At 56.2% G+C, this 17,866-nt stretch overlaps 2 protein-coding genes across 4 annotated transcripts; one reads left to right on the forward strand and one right to left on the reverse strand.

Moving 5' to 3' along the window:
* The first annotated feature begins 208 nt into the window (after positions 1-208).
* DDX49 (DEAD-box helicase 49) lies at positions 209-7,568 on the forward strand. Of its 2 annotated transcripts, XM_010997318.3 has the most exons (13): positions 209-366; positions 1,224-1,347; positions 2,349-2,434; positions 2,523-2,644; positions 2,996-3,183; positions 3,327-3,467; positions 4,218-4,293; positions 4,532-4,608; positions 4,783-4,880; positions 5,971-6,045; positions 6,679-6,767; positions 6,873-6,944; positions 7,031-7,568. In XM_010997318.3, exons 1-13 carry the CDS (start codon positions 252-254, stop codon positions 7,217-7,219), a joined length of 1,452 nt encoding a protein of 483 aa, XP_010995620.1. In that variant the 5' UTR covers positions 209-251; the 3' UTR covers positions 7,220-7,568. The 2 variants fall into 2 exon arrangements, with proteins under 2 accessions (XP_010995620.1, XP_010995621.1); XM_010997319.2 differs by lacking the exon at positions 5,971-6,045.
* A 587-nt stretch (positions 7,569-8,155) lies between these two features.
* HOMER3 (homer scaffold protein 3) lies at positions 8,156-16,010 on the reverse strand. Of its 2 annotated transcripts, none has more exons than XM_031437679.2 (10): positions 15,841-16,010; positions 14,156-14,237; positions 13,915-14,071; positions 13,535-13,666; positions 11,701-11,808; positions 10,746-10,867; positions 10,111-10,267; positions 9,663-9,773; positions 9,469-9,555; positions 8,156-8,623 (listed from the first exon to the last, which is right to left on the reverse strand). In XM_031437679.2, exons 2-10 carry the CDS (start codon positions 14,167-14,169, stop codon positions 8,432-8,434), a joined length of 1,080 nt encoding a protein of 359 aa, XP_031293539.1. In that variant the 5' UTR covers positions 14,170-14,237; positions 15,841-16,010; the 3' UTR covers positions 8,156-8,431. The 2 variants fall into 2 exon arrangements, with proteins under 2 accessions (XP_031293539.1, XP_031293541.1); XM_031437681.2 differs by having other exon boundaries at positions 15,836-16,010.
* Between the last annotated feature and the right edge of the window lie 1,856 nt (positions 16,011-17,866).

Raw genomic sequence — 17,866 nt, forward strand, 5'->3', positions numbered from 1 at the left:
ACGGGAGTAAAGGGGCGGGAGACGCAAGTGCATCACGGCATCTCGGGAACTGTAGTTTGACTCGATACTGAGAGACAACGGGATTCAGGGAAACATGATAAGGATATCGTCAAGGCTAGGAATGGCAGGGACCTGGAGAGGGTGGGACCACGTAGGAGTCGGATCCAGTAAGCGGGAAGGCTTTCCTGACGTCATCGACACGCGCCGGAAGTGCGGCTCACACCGGTATTCACACGGAGCTGACTGTGAGGATGGCCGGCTTTGCAGAGCTCGGGCTGTCATCGTGGCTTGTGGAACAATGTCGGCAGCTCGGTTTGAAGCAGCCCACACCCGTGCAGCTCGGCTGTATCCCCGCCATCCTAGAGGGTGAGTATGGCTAGGCCTCTTCTTCAGGAGGCGTCCCCGCTCCTGTTTCCTCCCTCTGCCTTCTCGCAGCGTTTGCCCACGGTCCTGTGAGGCGAGGGGCAGCCTTGGGCGTTACGAGCGAGCCTCGGTCCCTGAGGCAGACTAGGCAGTGCTGGCGTTTGGGCCGTACGACTAACTCTGTGTGTCCTCACACAAGTGATGTTATGTCTGAAACTTTCATAGTTTCTGAGAAGTGGGAGGGTTTGGTGATAGTACTGGGAAAAATTTGATACAGTTTGCATTACTATCTTCATTTTACAAATGAAAACCGAGGCTGTCAAGATTGCTGGTAGATCCAGGACTCTGGTTCTAAGACTGCTCTTCTGACTCCTAAGGCCCAACCCAGTCTTGCGTTTAAAGAAACGCCTTCAGGAAGCCTAAGATGTGACAAGTTGAGGGATTAAATAAATAAAGATGAAGTCTTCAACAGGAAGGATAGGGTGCAGATCTGGAGAGGGCAGTCTAGATTTCTCAAGCTCAGATGCCCTGGGAGGGGATCAAAATGAGGTCGTGGTTAGTAGCAGGCATCTTGGGTCAGATAGATGTGGGTTCTAGTCCTTCCTGTTACTCACTAGCTTTGTGTCCTGGGCAAATCTCTGAGACTATGTTTCCCTTTCTGTTAAATGGGGAGGATAACAGCTTCTCCCTCCTAAAGTTTGTCAGTTGCTCAAAATGGGTAGTTGTCCAAAAGCCTAGGACAGAAAAGGCATGGGCCAGTACTGTACATACAGTAACTGCTTATCATACATTAACTGTTGTAAACTGTGGCTGATGGGACACCTGTCTACACCTGTGACACTGTTTTGCCCTCTGTCCAGGTCGGGACTGCCTGGGCTGTGCCAAGACGGGAAGCGGCAAAACAGCAGCGTTTGTCTTGCCCATCTTGCAGAAGCTGTCTGAGGATCCCTATGGCATCTTCTGCCTCGTCCTGACCCCCACCAGGTGAGCCCCCCGTAGGCCTCCTGGGTGAGTTAACGAGCTGTATTCTGTTGGGAAAGTGCCTTTACCTCTCTCAGCGCACTTTGCATGTGTGCAAAATGGAGACAGAAATTATGCCCACCTCTTAGGAGTGCTGAGGAATTAAACAAGATAGTGTGTGAAAAGTGCTGAGTATGGGGCTTGACTCAGGGCAAGCGCTGGCTGGATAGGAGCTGGCAGTAGTCTTGTATACCAAGAAATAGACACATCTCCTGTTCTTGGGCAAACAAACATGACGGTGGACATGATGGGTCCTGTAACAGCAGTAGGAGAGATAGGCGCTGCGTGCTGTGAGGGCCTGGCCTGGGGAGGGAGCAGTCAAAGAAGGCATCATTCAAAGGGTGCCTTAAAGGATAAAAAGGATCTCTCGAAGGGACAAATTTGGGGACAGGTATTCTAGGCACAGGGAACTGCCAATGCATTCATGCAAGGGTGAGAGAGGCAGGGAACAGAAAGGGTACTGGGGGCTGGGCATATAAGAGCCAGCTTGAAAAGGGCCTTAAATGCCAAGTAGAGGGTTAGAATTGATTCTGCAGGTGTGTGAGCAGAAGAGGGCAAAATGGGAGGCCAGGGAGCAGGGACATGGGTGGAGGAAAGGTCTGGGTGGAGCTGGGGCTGGAGACAGAGTGGAGGGGACTTGGACACTGTCCAGCCCTGGGAGAAGGAGAACTGATGCTTAGGTCTCAAGCTCTTGACTGTGGTGTCAAAGCTGTTGCTGAGGACAGGAGAGGAGGAGAGGATAGTTTGTGTGGGACTAGCAAGGGATGAGCCCAGCCTGGTGAAGGGGCAGGGGCCACAGTGGGCCTCTAACTTTTAGTATTAGAGCCTTTGTCCACAGGGAACTGGGAGCCACAGAGAGAGTGTGAAGGGAGAAGACCAGTCAAGAGGCCCTATGGGTGGAAGTAGGAATGGGAGGCAGGCACAAAACCCCTATCTGATCTAGCCTTGTCCCTTCACACCCACAGGGAGCTGGCCTACCAGATCGCAGAACAGTTCCGGGTCCTAGGGAAGCCTCTTGGCTTGAAAGACTGCATCATCGTTGGCGGCATGGGTACGGGGGGCCCAGGGAGGCTCTGGGCAGGGGACTCCTGCAGCCTGGGACCATCCACCCAGCCCCATCTCTCACCCTCCACCCACAGACATGGTGGCCCAGGCCCTGGAGCTCTCCCGGAAACCACATGTGGTCATCGCCACGCCGGGGCGCCTCGCTGACCACCTCCGCAGCTCCAACACTTTCAGCATAAAGAAGATCCGCTTCCTGGTGAGTTGACTTGGATCCCTGATTCATCCATTTGGGAAACGTGTCCCATGGGCCATTGAGTACAGCATTAGGAATGGTGACAAGGACGGCTCAGGGACAAACAAGAGGGGGCCTATATAGTGAAGATAGTTGAAGACAGGGTCTCTCTGAGGAGGTGATGTTGGAGCTGAGACAGGTGAGGGAGCAGGCCTCCCGGACCTAGAGAGAGAGAGTGCCCCAAGTGCTTCCAAGACCAGGAAGGAGGCCCATGGGGGAGGTGGGCTGGGCCCAGGCTTGTGGTCAGATCTTGGACGTGTGGTCAGCACTCTCACCCCAGATCTCTACCTCCCGCCCCCTACCGCTGGTGTACAGGTGATGGATGAGGCAGACCGCCTATTGGAGCAGGGCTGCACTGACTTCACTGTGGACCTGGAGGCCATCCTTGCGGCCGTGCCAGCCCACAGGCAGACGCTGCTCTTCAGTGCCACACTGACCGACACGCTGAGGGAGTTGCAGGGCCTGGCCACCAATCAGCCCTTCTTCTGGGAGGCTCAGGCCCCGTGAGTCCACAGCCACGTTCCTGGGGGAGTGAGGCAGGCAGGAAGCGGGGAGGGTCACACCCACCAGGTTATTGGCTGTGGGTGGGGCGGGGCATTGGCCTCATTCCACAGAAGGGGAAACAGGGACCAACAACTGTTCCCAGGGTGCGCACAGTAGAACAGCTGGACCAGCGCTACCTGCTAGTGCCTGAGAAGGTCAAGGATGCCTACCTGGTCCACCTGATCCAGAACTTCCAGGATGAGCATGAAGACTGGTCCATCATCATCTTCACAAACACATGCAAGTGAGCACGGGCAGGCTGTCTCTCCCATCCCCTAGGCGCCCCTCCCACAGCCCTTCCTGGAGGCCCAGGAGGTGACCCGAGGTTGCAGATGTGAGGCACACAGCTGGTCTTGGCACTCCGGGGCACTCAGACCAGCAGCTTCAGAGGAGTCACTCAGAGAGGCTCAGAGAAGTCAAACAGTTTTGCCGAGATCACCCCTCCCAAAGGCAGAGCCAGGATTTGGGGTTCCTCAGACCTGCTCTTAACTGGAAGGGCCTCAGGCTATCCTCAGGAGACCCCTGCAGCAGCTGGGAAGGCCCTGGAACCTCTGATTTGCTGTGATCTCAGGGTGTCACTGAGGCCCGGCGCATTAGCACCAACAACCTGGGGCTGTCCTCTCCACAGTCCCAGGGATTTCAAGTTCTTTGACGTATTTGGGGAGAGTGCCAACAAGCTATAGGCTAGTCTAGCATGAGCCAGCATAGAAGGGCCATCCACAGCATGTGAAGGAGACCTAACTGGCTGCGCACTACCCTCCACCGAGAATTTATTGGCTACCAGGAGAGAAAAGTCTGGATATAAGGCTTTCTTTCGTTAGCTTAAGCCAGGGGAGGGGCGAGCAGACAGATGTTGCAGGCAGGACACTGCACCCCTGCTTCTCCTTTCCCAGCTGCGCACGGCCACCTGCTTGAGCTCTCAGGGGTGGGAGGGGCAGGAGCGCCTTCCCAGGCCCCAGTGCTGGGCGGGCTGACAGCATGTCCTTCCCGCCAGGACCTGCCAGATCCTGTGCATGATGCTGCGCAAGTTCAACTTCCCCACCGTGGCGCTGCACTCCATGATGAAACAGGTGAGGCGTCGGCGGCCCCACGGATCCCCTCGCCCACCAGCCTCACCCTGGGGATTTCCCCAGCCTCAGCACCTTTGCCTAGGCTCTCTCCTCTGCCTGCAACACTCCCCCACTGGACTGAGTCCTGTGAGGGCGGGGACTGTCCTGGCCTCTGCCCTGTCCGCTCAAAGGTTTGTTGAGATGCCATCTGACACCACCACCACCACCCGCCCCCAATTCTCTCCTCAATCCGGCACAGAAAGAACGCTTTGCTGCCCTGGCTAAGTTCAAGTCCAGCATCTACCGGATCCTGATCGCGACAGATGTGGCCTCCCGGTGAGCAGCTCCAGAGTACCCCCTCCCTGTGACGCCCCCACAGAAGGGCCAGAGGGGGAGGCTGGCATCAGGCATGGGTCAGGCAGCCTCAGCTTTGCTGCTCAGCAACCTCGGGTGAGTCCCAACCTCATTTCCCCCATGGGGACAGTGGTGCTGACTGGCCTCTGCCTCCAGGGGCCTGGACATCCCTACGGTGCAGGTGGTTATCAACCACAACACCCCCGGGCTCCCGAAGATCTACATCCACCGGGTTGGCCGGACAGCCCGCGCAGGTAAGCAGACAGGGTGGGCAGCCTTGGGGCACCCGTCCCTCCAGCCTGCCCACACCATAAGGAGCCAGTCACGAGCTGGTGGGACATGGGAAGAATACAGCCCACAGGTGAGAGACACTAGAGGCAGCATTTGCAAGTTGGGGGAATCATTCTTTCAAAACCATAGGTAGAGCTGCTTTGTCTTCTCCACGTGACCCAGGCAGCACTAACTAACATGCACTGTCCCCTGGGGACACAGCACACACTTCCCCAGTCTCCACCACTCCCTGTTGCCTCAACCCAGCCCCCTTCACCCGTCAGGGCTGCCATTTGGCCTGGCAGCAAGTGGGTGTATGAGTCCTGGTGGGTATGATGCTGTTCTGTGGGATTTGGCATCCAAGTTCAACCCCTCACTGTGAGTCTGGCTAGGAGCCAAAGGGGCATCCTTCTGTCTGCTCCCCAGCCCCACCCAGGAGGGGAACAGAGTTCTTGATATTCTTTCATGCCTGGAGTGGGGAGAGACATGGTTTCTGGGGCTGGACTGGGCCTGGCCTTTCTCTCCTGCCCCATGGCCTCAGACAGGTCACATCAGCTCTCTGGGTCCCACTGCCTTGTCAGACGTTGGGTAACAAGAATGTGACACCTGTTTGGGGCTGCTTCAAGGGTCACGGGCCTCATCAGCTGTCAGAGCTGTTCCAGCACTAGTCACTGTCACAGAAATGGGGAATGGAGAAAGTGGAGTGCAGAGATCTGGGCTGAAGCCTAGCCGGGCTTATTGCTGACATAACTCAGCCTGGGCTGCCTGGCAGCCACACTGAAAAGGGAAATTAGCCACATCACCAGCCCCTGTGTAAGGTCAAGTTGGCAGGAGAGCCGCCTCCCCCTGGAGTCCTGAAGTTCCCCAGGGACAGATCCACCTACTACACAGAGGTGGGGCAGGGGGTTGAGCCCTGAAGCCCTGGGCTTCCTTCATCTCCATCCACCCACCTACTGAGCCTCTGTACTGCTCCCCTTGATCGAGAGGAGCCCTGAGCTGCCTAATGGTCAGGGCTTGCTTTTATTGGCCCATGGTCCTGACCTCCAGCACATAGCCTGGGTGTGTCCCCCACAGGGCGGCAGGGCCAGGCCATCACGCTGGTGACCCAGTATGACATCCACCTGGTACACGCCATTGAGGAGCAGATCAGTGAGTGGAGGGGCAGGAGGGAGGGAGGGGTGGACGGTCCTCTGGGTGAGATGCCCACTCACCCTATCAGATGCCCGCTAGCCTGCTCACATGAATGGGCTTAAACTGTGCCTTCCTTCCAAGCCCCCAAAAAGTTTCTTTTGCCCAGTTGTTCAAACAGAAGCTCTGTAAGGGCCTTTAGCAGCTGAAAGTCAAATCTGGTGGGAAGGGACTTGGGTTTCTGAGACCAGGGTGTATGGGTGGTCCCTGTGGATGAGTCAGAAGCCCCAGGGACAGGGCCTGGGCATGTTTAAAAACTCCCTTGGGTGGTTTAAAGTGTAGCCAAGACTGAGAACCTCTGGGGCATCTCCAATCATTGCACAGACTGTCCTAAAATTCAGAAATGTCTTGATTTTAAAAGACACTGTTTCAAGGAAAAAAACCTCCTAATCAAATTCATAATGTTGCTAACAACAAAAAAAGAGCGGTCTATATATTTCTTGGGTCTGAAATCCTAGATCTTATCCCCATGACCCTGATTTGATATGACCCCGGATGGCCTGGCATCCCCTACTGCATGGGGAACTCAGTGCATGGTTGAAACCCCTCTCCTTGTTGTGTCTGCCCTCTCCTGGGCTCCTGCTGTCCCCACAGAAAAAAAGCTGGAGGAGTTCTCGGTGGAGGAAGCCAAAGTGCTGCAAATTCTTACACAGGTCAACGTGGTGCGGAGGGAATGCGAGATTGTGAGTGTTGGGACAGGGGCCGGTGTGAGACGGAGCTGGTCTTCAGGGCCCTGGGTGCTTCTTTCAAGATGGTGACCCCATGATGGCCTCTCCCTCCCCCCTCAGAAACTGGAGGCGGCCAACTTTGATGAAAAGAAGGAGATTAACAAGCGGAAGCAGATGATCCTGGAGGGAAAGGTGAGGGTCGTGCCGGCAGGGATGGGGGCGGGGCGCAAGGCTCCCTTGGGAGAATGATCAACCACCTTCTGGTCCTCCTGTGCCAGGACCCTGACCTGGAGGCCAAGCGCAAGGCAGAGCTGGCCAAGATCAAGCAGAAGAACCGGCGCTTCAAGGAGAAAGTGGAGCAGACACTGCAGAGGCAGAAGGCTGGCAGGGCTGGCCGCAGGGGACGTCCACCCAGGGCCCAGCCTGAGGCCCGCTCGTCCACAGCACCCACTCAGGGCCTGGCCTGAGATCCACATGGTCCCCACCTGCCCAGCCTGGGACACCTTCATCGAGCTGTCGGTGGGAGGATCCTCCCCCAAGGACAGTTCCCCCTCCCAGTCTGCCCAGTCCCCCTCAGCAGAGTCCACGGACACCCATGTTGTGTGGCGCACAGCCTCTCCACCCTGTGGCCCCTTCTCAGAGCCTTGGCCAGGAGCCAGGCAGCAGAGGAGGAAAGAATGCTGGCTGTGAGGTTTGGGCCCAAGTCCACAAACAGTGACCTTGGCCCAGGATCACCCTGTTGGGGGATGCCATGGGGCCCTGAAGTGAAGATGTGTTACTTGCAGGAGGTGCTCAATAAATGAGTCTTTCAACTTCCCCAGTCTGACTCGGGGAGTGGGGGCGGAGGGAGGAGGGTATGCCTGCCTGTCTTCTCGAGTTCCCCAGAACATCATGTTACCCCCACCCCACCCCTAGGTTCTCCCATTTGGGCCAGGCCCAAAGCTTTGAACTGCAGTGCTGGCCATTCCCACCCAGAGACCTTGGGTTGGTGAAGCCCCTAACATGGGCTTCAGTTTCTTCGTCTGGAAAATGGGCACGGCATCTGCACTATTCTCCAGATACAGACGTCATGCTCTGTTGAGATCATTCCCATGCCTGGTGAACACAGCCATGTTCTAGGAGCTTCACCTGCCCACCTGGTTGCATTTGGGGTTGTGGCCAGAGTGAACGGGGCAGGAGCTTAACCAGGGTCCACCTAAATCCAAACTGGTCCAGACAACATGGTCTGAGTCCAAGAAGATGGGGCAGCAGAGCCTTGTGGCCTGGACGTGCCCCTCAGGCTCTGTGAGCCTCACTGTCCAAGTGGCTTACCAAACCCTGCACAGACTAGGGCAGACAGACAGAGGGTCCAGTGACGGCAGTTAAGTCCCCAGATGCTCACACACCACTCGTACACACACGGCCACGCTTAGAAATGTAATGTGGGCACCAGCATACGCCCTGGGAGGTCTAGAAACCTACACAATGAAAAGCTCAAAAACAGCCCCTGAGCTGTGAACAGCCAGGACTGGCTGCAGAACTGTGACCAGGCCCTCCCATGGCTGAGTCGGGCTCCAGTCCCTGCCAGGGTGAATGGCCCACTGTGCCGCCTGCGGCCTGGCCCGTGCCCCAGGTGGGAATCGTTTGTGTAAAACCAGCTCCTGCAGGCTCCTGCTCCCACGTGGACCCGGCAGCCAGGCTCAGGGCGTGCCCTCGGCCAGGCGGGCCAGGCCCTCCCGTAGCTCGCTCAGCTCAAACAGCCTGACATCCAGCAGCTGCGCCGCCCGGCCCACCTCGGCCCGGGCCCGCTCCCGCTCTACCCGTGCCTCCTCCAGGCTGCGCTCCGTTGCCCGCAGCTGGTGCTCCAGCTCTGCATTTCGGGTCTCCAGGTCCTGCAGGGAGAGGGCAAGCGGGGTTGGGGGCCCCAGCAAGTCTCAAGGATCCAGCATCTCAACACTAGCTCCACAGCCCCACCCTAGGCCAAGCCCTCTCCATCCCCTGGCCTCCTCCCTGCTGCCTCTGCCTAAGACACTCCCTGGTCCCCTAGCCAATTTGAACATCATAGAACTAATCCCGTCCCTCTTTGGCTCAAAATCCTCCTGTCACCCATCATGTTGGGAATGAAATTCATATCCCTCGCTCCTCGCTCATTCCAACTTAGCCTGCAGGCTTCCTGGTGGTTCCTTGAACATATTGACTTCCTCCCCACCTCAGGGCCTTTGGACCTGCTGTGCACTCTGCCCAGGAGACAATAGGGAGCATTTGCCCAACCTCTCTCTTTGGGGGCACCAGATCCTTTAACTTCTCCACCTGCTAGACTCACATAAGCTACCCATGGACGTTTCTCACATAAAGTCTTCAGTGAAAGCTAGGCCAGCCACACCTGGGTACAAATGTAAGCTCCTGACCTCAGGCTGGGGATGTGTGAGGATTTGCTGGGGTCAAGAATGGAAATTCAACAAAGATCAAATACTGCTTGTTGAACAAATGGAAGGATATGAAACATTGTACTAATAACCATCGTTTATAAGCCACCTAGTGTGACTCAATCACCTGGCCATCCAAATCCTTCACAACTTTAGATGTCATCCTGACTCCATTTAGAGGTGAAGAAACTGAGGCTCAGGGAGGCACATAACTGCCCAGAACCCACCAGGAAGGGGAGATCCCCGGTCTGTCCCACAACAGGGGCTGGCTGCCATGCGTGGTCACCCCACCTCACATTAACCACACACACCTGCACCTTCTGCTGCGTCTCCTCACGCTCAGAGTTGTCTGGGGCCTCACGGGGCCCACCCGTCTGGCTCTTCAGCGTCTGGATCTCCTAGTGGAGAAGTTCCCAGGATCTGTTCTGAGGGCAATGGCTCCCCCACAGAAGGTCAGGGAAGGCAAGGCCCAAGGAAACTCATGCATTCCGACATGCTCACACACCTGGTCCTTGGTTTGCACTAGTGCCTCCAGCTGCTCCAGCGACTGCCCTGGCCCCTCTTTCTCACTGACCACAGGTGGCTCGGCGGCAGCCTGGGCCTCCAGCTCAGCCACCTGTGCAGACAGGAAAGTCAGCCCCTGACGCCCCAGCCTATTCTCTCCAGACCCCTGGAGAATCTCCCTTGTGATCAGTAAAGCCTGTGATAGCCAAGTCAGTGCACTCACTCCTGGTTGGGGCCCCCACCCTGCCCCTGGCAGGTAGGACTTTAGGGTCTGACAACCCTCTTAGGCTCACGTTATTTCACTCATATTACAGAGCAAGACACTAAGGCTTGGGGAAGTGACCTGCCGAGATCACATAGCCAGCCAGTGAACCCAGGACAGATAGGACTCAGGGGCTTCATAGTTGCCCGGGCAGCTTGGAGTCTCTGGGTGAGTGTGGCTCCCTCACCCGCTGCCTCAGCCGCTCGGCCTCTGCACGCTGGGCCTCCAGCTGCTGCCTCCACTGGGCAGCGGCGGCGTTGGCCTCTCGCAAGGCGCCCGCCAACTTGTTGTTACTGTCCTGCAGCGCGAAGAACTCGGCCTCCCACTGCACCTCGCCCACGGAGCTGCGGGGATATAGGAGTCAGCAGAGGGCAGGGCGGGGCCTCAGTGGGGCAGGGGCGGGGTGAGGGCGGTGCTGTGCTCGGGGGTGTGGCAATGGGCACGTCTGTGAGACCTCCAGGCTAGTGGGGTGGGGACGTCCCGGGGAGGCGGGGTCTTGCCGGGGGCGGAGTCAAAGTAGGCGCGTGGTCAGTTCAGTGAGACGAAGTCGGAATGCTGAGCAGGATCAGCCCATGGGGACGTGGACAGAACGGGGTAGGGGTGGGGAGGCATCCGTGGGTTTAGAATTAGCCGAGGGAAGCCAGGTTTGGCCCCAGGAGTGGAAGAGGCAGGGGCGGGATTGGCTCTGAATGGGTCATAATCTGGGTGTATCCTCCCCTACCCTGGGCCTAGACGCCACAGTCAGATCCCAACAGTTTCTGAGAACTTTCTCTCCCCGCCCTTCGTCCTGTCATGCCCCTATGCCCCACCCTACCCCCTCACCCCTCGGACAGCATCTTCTTGAGCCGCTCACGCTCGGTGGGACCAGGGGCATCTGCGCTCTGGCTGCGGAACAGCTTCTCATCGCCGGGGCCATTGGCGCTGACAAGGGGGCTCGGGGGCACCTAAGGGAGTGGGCAGAAGCGGGGTCACAGTGAGGGGTGGCTTCAGTCAAGGACTCGTTAGAAGGTCATGCGAGGGGTCAGATCTGATGTTACTTGGGTCGTGACTGAGGGCAGGGGGTCCTTCCCAGTGCTGGGATCTGAATGCTCCTCTCCCTCCTCATCCACCCCCCATAGCTTCCCATGGCTCCTGGGCCTTAGTTCTGGGCCCTGCACCTAACGCGGCCTGCTGGGCTCTCACCAACCCCCCAGAAGCAAACCTGATGCAGACTAGCCTAAACCCACCAAGATACTGCAGCAGGGGAGCAATCTGAAAACTTCCTGCCATTCCCTCATAGCAGTGACCTTCCCTAGGGCCAAATTTCAACATCCTTTTAAGATTCCTACAGGAAACCCACTCCACCAGGCTGAATTTGTCACGAATCCATCTCACCGCCTGGACTATGAGCTTGAGTGCAGAGGCCAGTCTACTTTTTCATCTCTGTAACACTTGTGCCTAGCCCTGGGCCTGGCACACAGTAGGTGGTCAATAACTTATGCTGAAGAAATCAGTGAGGGGGAAACACCCAGGGACAGGTCTGCCCCTCTACTTAGCCATGTCAACTGCCATGTTTCAGCTCTGTCATGTGAGCTGATTTTCTGGCCTTTCCTGGTTGAAGGCTAGGACAGACCCCTTAGGACATGCTCCCATGGCACCCACACCCCTCTTCCATGGTCCTTGTCACAGATCTAGTTTTACATCATCTATGAACATTTGGTCTTGGGCACCAGCATGGCACTAGGATCCCCCCAGTATCAGCTGAGCTTCTGGCAGGCAAGGGACAGGGAATGCTGACCTGGTGGGTGGTGAGCCCCAGGGCTGGACTGGTGAGCTCCCCACCATCCTGAGATTTCTCCCGAGCCAGCCTCGCTGCTTCCTTCACTTCCTGGAACTTCTCAGCAAACTGAAGAATAGGTGGGCAGGGACAGTCAACAGACTCCCAGTCCCCTCCTCTGGGGGCCCCACCACATCATCCCCACCCAGCACCAGCTCTCTCTTTAGAAGGGACTTCAGAACTGAGTGCATCCCCTCATCTCATGAACTGAAGGAATGGGAAGAAGGCTTGGAAAATGATGCCCAATGAACAGGGTGGGTATCGGGGGAGGGGTTGTTCATGGACATGTATCCCCCTGAGCCACCTTGAGAAAGGGATTCCCTTCTCCCTCTCAATCAGGCTTATTTCAGCAAGGAAAGCCTCAGATGGGTGCTCATCTGTCATTCATGGCAGGTCTTGGGCTCGGAGCCTCTGAGGAGCACCCGTAACCAGTGAGAAAGTAATCACCTGGTTCTCATTTTTGTTATACTAATGTTTATATGTACCACCCATACTAGTTTTCCAGTTAGGGTATGATATGTGTATATATACACATATATATATTTCATTTTAAAATAAATGTCCTTAGCTTGAAAGTAATTTTTTTTTAAGAAAATACTTACAGACATACGGCCTTTGCAAGATTTGTGTAAAGGGGCCAGTGCAATTCATTGGGGGTCCAGGTCAGGGAGATGTTTTTTTAAGAAAATGGTCTAAGAGCTCCAGTGATCCCACTCTTGGGCAAATAACCAGGGGGAACTTTAATTTGGAAAGATACATGCACCACAATGTTCATAGCAGCACTATTTACGATAGCCAAGATATGGAAACAACCTAAATGTCCATCGACAGATGACTAGATAAAGAAGTTGTAGTATATTCATATGATGGACTACTACTCAGCCATAAAAATAAAATAATGCCACTTGCAGCAACATGGATGGACCTGGAGACTGTCATTCCAAGTGAAGTAAGCCAGAGAGAGAAAGAAAAATACCATATGATATCACTTATATGCAGAATCCAAAAAAAAAAAAAGACAAATGAACTTATTTACAAAACAGAGACAGACTCACAGACATAGAAAACAGACTTGTGGTTACCAGCAGGGGAAGAGGGTGGAAAGGGATAAATTGGGATTTCAAGATTTGCAGATACTAACTACTATATATAGACTAGACAAACAACAAGTTTATACTGTAGAGCACAGAGAACTATATTCAATATCTTGTAGTAACCTATAATGAAAAAGAATATGAAAATGAACATATGTATGACTGAAACATTATGCTGTACACCAGAAATTGACACAACATTGTAAACTGACTATACTTCAATTAAAAAAAAATGGCCCAAGAGCAATTGAATACTCCTGTGGAAACAAAATACTCCTACTTTATACCTCCAGCAGAAATGTATTCAAGACCTAAATTTGCAAGGAAAACTAATGTTTCAAAAGAAAAGAGAAGAAAAGCACCATGAGCTCAGCAGGACTTAAAGAGCACTAACTATACAGGGAGACAATGGACAAGACAGTATTGAACTCTAGGAACAGCAGAGGGTGGAGGGAAGTGATGATGAAGGTAGAGCTAGGGTGTGTGGGGAAGACTGGGCCCATCCCAGTCACCCAGAAGAGGGGCAAGGTGTGTCTAAAATCAGAGTAGGTGGTCAGCCAAGCTGGCATGTGAACCAGGAAAGTCGGAAGGGACTTCTGCATGCCCATTCTGCAGCTGGGAAGATGGAGACCCACCATCTGTCCAGGGTCCCCCAGGGCACCCAGCCCCGTTCCTCCCACCACATACCCTCGCAGGCCCACCTGGGTCAGATGCTGCTCAGAAGCAAAGCCAAGGCCATAGACAGTGTTGGCGCGACTGTCTGCCCATTGCCCGAACTTCTGGGAGGTTTTGGTAAAGGTCATGTTGGGGGTGACAGTGCTGTTGATGATGGCCTAGGGAGGGGAAAGCAAAGGTCACAGTTGATGGGACTAGTAATAATATGAAACTCCTCGATGTATTGCTTTGTATTAACACCTCAGAGGTCCTTGGTCTGAGCCATTTCAGGAGAAAAAATGAGACCCAGAAAGACTCAGGGCACCTCCCCCCCAGGCCCCCAAGGCACACAGCAAGCCAGCAACCAGACCCAGGCCTGTCCCAGGGATCCTCGGCACCTGCCCCACTACCCAGGCCCCACCAGGACCTTGGCACCCCCAAGGCTGATGATTCGATAGACGTTGCGAGTGGCATCGTAGAAGTAGGAGACAGTGAGTGCGTGTTTGCCCGCGGGGATCCAGTTCCTCTTGGTGGCCGGGTCAATCTGGAACACATGCGCCCGTGTGCTGAAGATGGGCTGCTCCCTGTATGGGGAGAGGGTGCTCAGTAGGGGCCAGGCACCCTCTCCCAGGGGACTCAGGGTCAACTTGGTAGAGGCAGGGGCTCACCTGGCTGTGGACATTAGTCAGGCTGGCCTGGGTGGGCTCCAAGGGGCAGCCAGAAGGATGGTAGGAGCTGCTGGTTTGACCTCTGTGGGGAGAGGGGGCCTGTGAATGTCCCTCCAGGACAGACAGAGGGAGGCCAAATGTGTCCAACCTCAGGACTCACCTACCAGGTGCACCAGTCATAGAACTTCAACCAAAAAAATTAGGGAATCACTCAGCAAAAACATCCTGACTCTCAAAGTCTGGAGGAAGCTCTTGCAACACCCTGGGCAGGAGACAGCCTCTGATAGGAATCAGGTGACACCTGACATCTCAGCATAAACCTCTCATCTTCCTGGTTACTGGACACCCCCCAGTGAAATCCTCTCAATCTCTGGGCTGGGCTGAGGAGGCCAAGACCAACTCCTGCTCCATACTTTCTGATTACGTTCACCCATCATTCCTCAAAGCAGGGACTCCATCAGAAAGTGGGGCATTGCCAGGTGCCTACTGGGAGATCAGTCCCCAGTGGACCCACAAAGAGACGCCTCAGCTTCCACTGTGGGGCAGAGGCACAACTTGGAGTCAAAGTCCAAATCCCCAGGAAGCTTTCAGATTAGTTAAAAAGACAAGATGTGGCTGAACAGGTCGGCCCTGAAACCCACCTATCACCACTCAATCCCAATACCTTGGGGGGGGGTGGGGATCCAGGTCCAGGAGGGACCTGGGGGAGGGGAAGGCAAACTGAGGGAACGGAGGCCTGGGCCTAGCAGCCTCTGTGGTCAGAGGGGGGATGCCCCCCCACCCCCCCACCCCCCGTCCTGGGCAGCTGCAGTCCCGGTCACAGGGTCTGAAACCGGAGCCCCTGTGTGGGGGAGGGGCAGCGACTTTGGCCAGGATAGGGGGTGGGTCCTGGGTCGAGCCAGGGTTTCGGGGCGCAGGGGTCCCAGAAACTCAGGCCCCTCCCGCTCCGACGCGCCTGCAGCGACTTGCCGCGTTGGGGAAAGTTACTCACCAACTAGTCATGCGACTCGGACGCCGCCGGCCGCGGGGTTCCCAAAGAGGGGCCCGACCCCGCCCGGTGTCCGGGATCCACAATCGCGTCCAGGGGCGAAGCCCCACCCATGATCCCCAGTCCAGGGGACCTGATATTCAGTCAAGATCGAGTCCCCACCCGCGTCAGAAGCCGAGCGCCCCATGGGTGCCCCAACTTCGGGAAGTGCCATCCCCGACCCTGGAACTTCCAAGATCCCTGCGACGCCCCCCTCCAACTCCGGGTCCAGAACTTCGGGACACGTTATCTACCTCCTCCAACCGCAGGTCCAGAATTTAGGGGCTCCTTCGCGCCGTCCCTGATTCCTGAACTTCGGGGACCCCCTGCTACCCTTTCATCCCCAAGTCCGGAATTTTGAGGTCCCCTCGCGCCACCCCTCCACCCCAGGTCCGAAACTTCGGAGACACCTTTACAACCTCCTGCAGCTACGGCTCCTGAACTTCGGGAACCCCTCGCACTGTCCTCTCCCCGACCTCGACTCCGGAACTTCGGGGCCCCCGCGCCCTCTCAAGCCCTGGAGCTTCGGGGCTCCCCGAGCCGTCCCCAGCCTCCGTATCTGGAACTTCGGGAACCCCCCGCGCCCTCTTCCAGACCCTGGAACTACGGGACCCCCGCCCCCCACCAGTGAAGGCTCGGCTGGCCAGGCTCACCCTACCGGCTCGGCGCCCCGCAAGTGTCCGGGCGGGAGACGGGTGCGGCCCCGCGGCGCCGACTCCCCGCAGTCGGGCGCCCCACTCGCTCGCTGGCTCCGGGGCCCGAGCCCTCCACGCCGCCCTCCGCACCGCCCGCGCCTTTGTCTGCGCCGCCGCCGCCGCCCGCGCCGCCTCGGGTCCCATCGCGGCGGGTCCCGACGCGGCCGCCGCCCGCCCCGCCTCCCCGGGCCGCCGAGGCCGCCCGCAGCGCCCTCTGCTGGCCCTCCGCGGCAGGGGGGAAGGGGAGACCGAGAGGCGGGAGCGGGGAGGACTGGGGAGATGAGGGTTAAGAAGGGTGCAGAAGGGGACAGGGGGTGGGGTGGAGACAGACACCCAGATCCAGAGACAGAGATGGAGGAGAAAGGCAGAGACACAGGAGACAGACAGACAGACCTAGGTGGATAGAAGAGAATGTGGCCTCATCTTCTCTTCAAGAGTGGCCCTGACCCTCCAGGTCACTGCTTCCTTTGCCTGTGATGGGGAATCAAGTCCCTCTTCACCCGATGGGAGTCTAGGGGAAGGCCACATGTGTCGCCTTGGTGGGGCTAGCCGTTAGCACACAGTAGGTGCTCAGTGCATGTTTCCAGAAAATAAACAAGATCTGGGCAGAGAGGGGGCTGGAAGAAGATAAGAAGAAAGCAAACAGAAGGCACTTAAGGGGGCTTGATCCCAGGTGCCCTGCTCAGAATCCTTCCTGCTTGCCCTCCTGCCCTACCCTGATCCCTGGGGAGGGGCTTCTGTCCACCCCTGGCTCCCCTAAAACAACCATAACGATGCTGACGAGGTTGGATTAGGGTTATCATTGCTGTGTTTAGGGTCCCAAAATCCAGGGTGGAGGGGATGTTGGTGTCCAGTTCCCACCAAGTGAGTGAATTGCCTGGAGGTCCACAGGCCTGGGTTTGCCACCTCTGGTCAGAGGGAGTCCACCCCTTCACACACTTACTGGGAGAGGGTCCTTCTGGAGTTGAGCCAAGATCAGCCTCCCCTGGTCTGAGCCTGCCTGTAGGGCCCACTTGTCAATCTTGTATCTGCTCTTTTTCTGGAGACACCTCCAAAGTCACGCAGTGCCATCAGGTTCACAGGCAGAGGCACTGGGACTCTTCAGAACCAAGACCTGCCCTCCCCCGAGGCTCTGAGCCTCACATGTGAGCCCTCTGACAACCTCAGAGGTGTTTGCTTTTCATCTCCGCTATCTTCTTTCCCTGGTCTTGTGTTTCTGTTTCCCCTGACAAGAATCGCACATCTGAGCTGGTGGCTCCCTTCAAATTACCTTTAGGTGAATCCCTGGTCATGTCATTTCTGGAGACTTCTTCCCAGGCCAAGATCTGAGTCTTCCTCTCTCCAGGCCTTTGCTCAAGCTGTTTCTTCCACTTGGAATGCCCTTCCTGAAAGCATATATTCTATTTGTCTTTCCAGGCTCAGCTCCACTGCCCCCTCGCCTCCTGGAAGCTTCTCTGACTATCCTGGGATTGGAAAGGATCTCTCCCGCCTCTGCTCCACCAGCCCATCCCTTTCTGTGGGGTCCCTCATCTGTGTGACTTGTTTACTAACTCAACTATGGCCAGGTCTGGGTGTTCCTGGAGGGCTGGCCCACCCTGCACAAGAGGGACTACTTACCCTAGCTACAGAAACCGAACCACAGACTCAGTTTCCCCAGCTGCCTCTAACTTCACACAGCATCTGCAAAAGCAATGGATTTGGCTTCGCTCTCAGGCCCGAAGCCACAAAACGCTTGAACACTGTAGGGAACAAAGAAAATACCGTCTGTTCTATGCAAAGAGTGACTTTTCCTTAATACCAAAAAAAAAATTAAAAAAAAAAAAGTAACTGGAAAGGTGCCGGCAGGGCCGAGGCTTCTGGAAGCGGCTCAGGGTGTGCTGAGTGCTGGCCAGCTGCAGAGCTGGGGCCACGTGGCTATTCTGTGGGAGTGGCCAGGTGAGGAGCCTGGGCAGACTTCACTCCTTGTGTAGGCACGAGGCAACAGCATGA

This window comes from Camelus dromedarius, chromosome 27 (assembly GCF_036321535.1).
Source record: "Camelus dromedarius isolate mCamDro1 chromosome 27, mCamDro1.pat, whole genome shotgun sequence".
In the NCBI taxonomy this organism is placed as follows: domain Eukaryota; kingdom Metazoa; phylum Chordata; class Mammalia; order Artiodactyla; family Camelidae; genus Camelus; species Camelus dromedarius.